The 7,946-nt window shown below is 18.0% G+C and overlaps 1 protein-coding gene across 2 annotated transcripts; it reads right to left on the bottom strand.

Moving 5' to 3' along the window:
- Positions 1 to 1,114: 1,114 nt before the first annotated feature.
- LOC413299 (proteasomal ubiquitin receptor ADRM1) lies at positions 1,115 to 6,913 on the bottom strand. 2 transcript variants are annotated; one of them, XM_006571769.3, is made up of 5 exons: positions 6,595 to 6,913; positions 6,353 to 6,469; positions 5,217 to 5,559; positions 5,017 to 5,159; positions 1,115 to 1,453 (listed from the first exon to the last, which is right to left on the bottom strand). In XM_006571769.3, exons 1-5 carry the CDS (start codon positions 6,793 to 6,795, stop codon positions 1,226 to 1,228), a joined length of 1,032 nt encoding a protein of 343 aa, XP_006571832.1. In that variant the 5' UTR covers positions 6,796 to 6,913; the 3' UTR covers positions 1,115 to 1,225. The 2 variants fall into 2 exon arrangements, with proteins under 2 accessions (XP_006571832.1, XP_396744.4); XM_396744.7 differs by having other exon boundaries at positions 1,115 to 1,621; positions 6,595 to 6,912.
- Between the last annotated feature and the right edge of the window lie 1,033 nt (positions 6,914 to 7,946).

Here is a 7,946-nt window from a genome sequence, read left to right as displayed (position 1 = left end):
TAAATTATAATTGAAATGTTTAATTATAATATCATTAAAGTATATTTTATTTTAATATTATTTTATTACAAAAATATGCATTAAAATCGATAATTTAATTTATTGCAATTTTTGTGTAACTAAAAATATTTATACTTTATTATTTATCAAATAACTATTATTTATAAATAAAATATAAATTTTATATCTAAAATATATAATTTCTTATTTTGAGCCGATCCTGGATGATGTCATAATCGACAGACCAATGAGAAACTCTGTAAATTAACCATACAAATGTCTGACAACATGGATTATATACATTGTGCCAATCTTTATGATATAAAAAAATAAACTTATTAATATAAGATATTAATATAATTATATTATATATTTGAAGGCCTAAATAAGAAATACTGAATTCATAAAAAAATCATTTTTTTGTATAAGTTGCGAAATTTTGTGTAGCATGATACTAGTAACTATGTTTAATTTTCTATATCGATTATCGATGTCAGCCAATAACATATTTATGCGTCGTAAATAGTATCTCTCTATTGGTTAATTATATTCCCGCGATTAAATATTATAAAAAATGAAAATTATATGAACATATAAATTTGAAAAATTTTATGTCTTTTATTTATGTATTTGTTTGTGTTAAAATATAATTACATGCTATTTAAAAATATTTAACTGAAAAACAATATATTAAATAATATAATATATCATATATATATTTAATTACAAATTTAAAATATAATTTTTAAAAAATTGATAAAACAATAATTATAGACTAAAATTTTAGATTTGTATAATATACACTATAAATGTATGTAAATATTATATATTATATATGAACAGATTAATATTACAAATATTACATTCATCAATTCATTACATTATTAATAATATTAGTTAAATATAATTATAAAATAAAATATTATAAATATTATAAATATATTATAAAATAAAAAACTCATTAATTTTAAGATAATTTTTGTTTTATTTTACTTATTTATTAACATTTTATTATTATACAAATTTTATTGAACTTAGTATTTAAAAATTTTTATATATTTAGTATTTACAATTACAAGGATATGAAAATGTTATTATATTATAACAAAGTACATCATTCTTTTAGGAATTATTTATTACACATAAACGTGATTATAATGTGATACATATTGTATATCTTCTAAATGAAAATATAAGTGAAAATCAGACTTGTTAAGTTCTGTTTTTAATCTAAATCTAATCCTTCATCATCATCACCTTTCTTATCAGGACTAGATGTTGGTGGAGCTTGTTTAGTATTTTTGTCCTCCTGTCCTTGCTGTGTTTGTTCTTGGCCACTTTTAGCTTCTGACTCGAGGGCAGTGACGAATTCTTCAATGTTTCCACTGGCTGCAGCATTGACAGCATCTGGGCCCAAGCCAAATTGACGGATGACAGGTCCCGCCTGGCCTGACTGCAAAGCAGACCAGAACATTGATAGCGCCTGGGAGAACTGGGGAGACACTAGCGTGGTACACAGGTGATCCCCTGGTGGTAAGTGCGGGCTCATTGCACGCTCCAAGTTTTCCGTTGCAGAAATCGCCGCAGGGATGGCATTGGTCAGCTCAGTTGCTACTCCCCTCTGCCGGACAATAAGCTGTGCTGTAGGTGGCCGAAAACAACAAATAATCCCAGAGAAACTTCCCCAACTGCTCAGTAGGGCGAGAGTCTCCGACAGCCAGGAAAAGTTCATGTGGAAAAAAATATTAAATAACGAAAGAACCATGCCTCTGTCTCTTGACTTTATACGAGTAGTATTAGTTTTGTCACTTTATATAGCGTTTCAGTTACTGCTGATACCATTTGATTCTATGAAATGATAAAAATTTATACGTTACACAGCTAAAATTTAAAATTTATAATACTTAATAAATATTATTTATTTACTGATTTATTTTATTTTTTGATTTTGTTATAATATTATAATAAAGAAAATATAGCATACAAACAATAAAATAAAAATTAAAACATATAAAAGCTGTGTAAACAATTATTCTATTATGTATTATTTAATAAATTTGATAAATTGAATAAATTTAATAAATTTTTTATTTGAATTAATAGAATTAAAATCATATTAGTTTTAGTAAAAAACTAGTAAAGACAAATATAACATTTGTATAAATTATACATTAAGTAGTATATTTAAGTTTTATAAATAATATTAATATCGATCATCTAATTAAAATAAATTGGGAATTTTACAATTACAATTAAAAATAAAAAAATGTATTATTATTAAAAAAATAAATAAAATATTTTATAAATTAAAGAAAAAAAAATATATAATGTTTATAATTACATGACATATGTGTTAATTTTTGCAACTAAAAAAGAAAAACTACATATAGTTATTTGTATAAATATATAAAATAAATTATATAAAATTTTTGTTACTACCTGGCCTTCAAATTTATTAATTCACATTTTCACAAAATTTATATCAAATCAATTTCGTCGTGTAAAAAATAACATATAACAGAGTAGTCTTTGAAGAGCTGTTTAGGAAAATAATTTTAAATTATTAAACAATGAAATATCATTTCAAGCACGTTATCAAGAATACCATTTTGTTCCTGATAATGATAACAGCTGTAAAAAAAGATATAATTATAATAAGATATAGATTACATATTATAGTAAATACTATTTAATCATTGTTATTGTTGAATAAAATATAATTATACAATATAAAAAATATAATTAAAAAATATAATTAAATAATATAAAATATGTATTATATTTCGTAAATTACGTGATATGAAGTTCAGTGTGCACGCGCATGCTTACGTGGATGGCGCCTAATCTATATATATGTATGTGTAAATTAAAATATTGATACATAAATAAATTTAAGATTATAATCATATAATTTTTATATCACATATGAAGAAATTTTTTATCATAAGAAAAAATAAAATATATCTTATATGAATCAAATTCATTATAACAATATAAATAATAAAATAAATATATATATATTTTTTATATCTTTTATATATCATATACGTATATGTATATGATAATATATGATATGATAAATATTAAGAGAAAATTACAATGATATATATATATATATATATATATATATATATATATATAATTGTATTATATAAAATAAATATTATAATATATGTTATTAAAATATTAAAATATATGCTAAAACAATGAAAATTTAAATTATTATTAAATTATTATTCAAATATATTTTTTTTAATGAAAATGAAACATAAATGAATATTTTTTTAAATTTTATTATATGATCATATTTATGTTTATATATTTATATTTATGTTTTGTTATTTTATTATTTTATATATTTTTTTATATATTTCTTTATATTATTTCGTTAATTAAGTATAATTGTAATTTTTTGTTAATGTATTTTTACTTATATTGTATTAATATACAAATTTTTAAATTATTTTTTAATTATTTCAATATATTCAAAAAATGTATAAATAATAGAAAATATAATAAAAAAAAAAATAAAAATTCAGACAAAATAGATAGGAATAAAATATATTTAAATATTTAAATTAAATAATGTTAAAAATTTTCACATAATTTTTATATATTATAAAATAACTTAAAAAACTAAATAATTCTTATATATTAAAAATTTATTGAATTTTTATTATTTAAAAAATTATTACTTATTAAAGAATATAATAAAAAATGAATTTTTTTTATATTTATAAAAAATTAAAAATTTAAATTAAAATTTAAATTAAAAAATTATTTTCAAAATTATTTAATTTATTTAAGATACGTTTGATTTTGATATTAACTTAAGTTAAATTATATATTGCAATAAATTTAATTGTTTAAATAAGAATTTTTTTTTTTAATAACAGATTTCTTTAATAAAAAAATACTTTTTTTTACTTTTTGTTCTTATCGATTTTTCGATTTGATTGTTTTTTTTAACTGTTTTTTGAAATATTTGATTTAAGAATTAATTTTCACATAATGAGCTAAAAAATTAAAATTTGTTATATTGTTGAATTTTAGTAAATTATATTACAAAAAGTTTTCCATCATATATTCTCGTGATAAATATAAATTCATGATTTACAAAAAATATAAAAATTTTAAATTTTAATTATCATTTTCTAATTAGTGAAAGGATTCTTTCTTAAAACTAGTAAAACAATCAATATCATGATATCATGATATTTGATGATTGATGGAAATATGATACTAATCAATGAGATATGTCATCATATCATTGAAACAATATTAATATAACAATAAAACAATGAATAATAATGTAATCAATATTGGAAAAAAGAATTTCAAAAAACCATTTATATATTTTAAAAATAAAAAGTTAAATTGAAAAATCGATAAGAAAAAATATTTGTTTTTATCCGACAATCAAAATTTGTCACAAAAAATAAAATTTTATTTAAAAAAAGTAAATTTTATGCGATAAATAAATGATTTCAATTCAATGTCAAGAAAATATCAATATTAAATTTTTTTGAATTCTAGTTTTGTTTAAAATATTTTTTTGGTATAACTTAATTTTAGAGATATTTCACTGATTAAGTTAAAATGAAATCTATGTAATATTAATATTTTATATTTTAAAGAAATATTAAATAATAATAAAATTATTTTTTTTTTAAAATAAACTATTAGAATCTGTTTAAATATTTAAGATAATATAAGATAATATAATAAAAAGTTTAATTCTTATAAATATATAAAAAAAATAAGTGTGCCTACAAAAGCTATTGTGTATATAAAATAAATTTTTTAAAAAAATATGTATTACTTTTGTATTTTTTATATTATTATATAGTAAATTAATAAGAAGAATAATATTTGTAGAATATTGGTAGAATTAAAGTTATATCTAAATATTAAATATTTATATTAAAATATAACAGTTTTATAATAATAATGTTTTTGAAAAGCTGAAATTTAATGAAAATAATAATTAAATAAATTTATGAAAAAAGATATTACCTGAACAACAGATTCTGTTCCTGTAGTTGTTGGAATTTCTGATAAAAAGTTTTGTAAATCACTAAGTTGAATTTTATTATTTGTATTTGTTGTTGATCCAGATGTTGATGTATCTGATGTTCGTGATGATGATTTATTATCACCTAAATGAAAAATGCGTGTAAATCATTGTAAATTATTTACATAATAAATATGCTTACCATTAGTTTTAGGAGAATCATTAGCAGATGCTGATGAAGATACCATTTGTGTAGTAGGTCTTGAAGTATTTGTAGTAACTCGAGTTGATGCTGTTGTTGTAGAAGCTCTAGTACTTTGCACACCTTGAGGTCTATTCATTGTACCCAATAAACTACCTAAACCAATTTGACCTACACCACCAAATAACTGCATTAATTGTTGTTGTGACATATTATTCAATAAATTTTGAAGATCCCCTTCTGGATTTGTACTGCCACTTCTTTGAGATCCAGGAGTTGGTGGATTATTTAGAACTTCATTAATTTTTCTACAATATTCTTCATCTTTATCTGTTTTAAGATCCTGTATAATTAAATATTAATTGATTATGAAAATGTTTTATTAAAATTTGAAAAATTAATACATAATTTAATATAAAAGATATAAAATGCTTATATATTATATATATTTTTATAAATTATTATAAATATAATAATTTTATTATTATTATTTATAATATATATAAAATTATATATATTATTATATATAATAAAAATTATTATGAAATTATATTATATATAATATATATAATATATATTTATACAATATATTTCTGTAATTCTATAACCTATTTTTATTATTACATTTTTTATAATTAATATTTATCATTAAAATGTTTTCTAGCATATCATGATATTTATTAACAAATGTAATTTTAATTTTATTATATACAACATAAATTTTTAAGTACATTTTATATTTAATACAAATATTGATTATTAAACTTTTTAATTTTAATTATTAATTTATAATAAAATATATAATTTTGTTAATAAAAAAAATAAATTTAATGAATTATGAAAGCAATAAAAATATACTATATTTTATTTTGAATTAAAAAATTTTAATTCAAAAATAATTTATTAACACTAAGATAATACACTTATAATTTTCTTATTATTTTTTTTATTTTAAAGATAATCTTTTTATATATTTAAATTTTTATAAGTTTTTTTTTTTTAGTCCTTTTATTATTAAAAATATATATGTATATATATATTTATATTATAATAATATAAATAATAATAATAATAATAATAATAATAATAAAAATATCATAATTCTAATAATATTATTATTAAAAATTATTTTTTACCTGGAGCCAAACAAAAAATTTTTTGTTGGATGACTTGAATCGTAAAAGATACACTCTTCCAGTTTTACACTGAGGAACATGTTTAAATTCACAATCATCAGGAAAAATAATTAAATCCTATAAAAAAATTATATATAGAAAAAAATAATTTATAATGTATATGCATATATATAAATATAAATAATAAAATTTGTTATTATTTTTAAATTATAATAAATTTTAAAAATAATAATATTTTTTACATCTTCAACATATCCTGATACACGATCTTTCCAACAAAAATGCATTAATGAATCGTCAGATTGATAAACGTAAAGTTGGCCTTTTCGAATATCTGGATAAACCATCTTTCCTTTCATAGTCATTTTTCCTGCTTTAAATTCAACTAAATTTTTAGGAGTACTGCGTGAAGCATTATTTCCAAAAAGTGCTCCTCCTGACATGCTTTAAAAATTTTTTGCCTTTTTTGTTTTGATAAATATATTAAAACTCTACACGCGGTTAATTTACGTTATACGGCGCGCTGATGACACTGCACTTTAAAATGGCGTATTAAAAGATTTCCAATCTTATATAAAATTCTTGAATATATACGCCACGTAGTAGCAAAATCGAGTATTAGTTTGTATCATGATTTTATCGATAGAGTGCAAATAGTCATAGGTTATTTATATTATAGATATGTTATCATACGAGATACAGAATGAATCTGATGTTTCTTGTTGTTTGCCTTTAATTTTGCCAGTAATAAGTTTTTTTTGTTAGAAATTAATAAATACCTGCTAAAATTTTGAATTTTTGATCCATTTTTTGTTCTTTATCATAATTTTATATATTTTATATTTCAATAACTTAGAATTTTCGAAATTATTTTTTTAATATTTTTTTATTTTTTAATTTTTTTTTTAATACTAAAATATAATAAAAATTTTTTCTTTAAAATTTTTTAAAATCTCATTTATTTTAAATTATGTATTTAAAATATTTTTATTCAATCTTTATTTTCATTTTTTTTCTTATAATATATTTTTCTTCTTAATTCTTTAAATACTTTTTTCAAAATAATTGTTATTTTGATTTAATTATTTTATATTTTAAATTATTTAATTTCTTTTAAAAGTTACATTGTTATTATATCAATGTTAATAATGTTATTATTAATATTGACATAATTGAGAATGTGTATGTAAAATATTTTTTTATTTATATAAATAAAAAAAAAAGAAGTTAAAAGCACAGAAATTTTATCAATTAAATATAATATTAATAATTAATAATTTTAATTTTATCATATTTTGGATATTTTATATATTTTTATGCATTCTTTTAAATGCATAAATTTATATGCATTCTTTCAAATTTTTATTCTTTCAAATTTTTTATAAATGTTCAAAAAATATTTAATTAACAGCAATAAATATCTTATACTAAACAATATTAAATAAATTATTAAATAAATTCAACAATAATAAAATTATTAATTGAAACTTTATAATAAATAATATTTATAAAAACAAAAATAAAATTATTATATAAATGAATTAGAATATCTGCTTTTTTCTATATTACATCTTCTGCTGATTTTTTATCATTT

Source organism: Apis mellifera, linkage group LG13 (assembly GCF_003254395.2).
Source record: "Apis mellifera strain DH4 linkage group LG13, Amel_HAv3.1, whole genome shotgun sequence".
NCBI classification, from domain to species: Eukaryota; Metazoa; Arthropoda; class Insecta; order Hymenoptera; family Apidae; genus Apis; species Apis mellifera.
The sequence above is the reverse complement of the archived record's forward strand: the minus strand, read 5'-3'. Positions and strand labels throughout refer to the sequence as shown.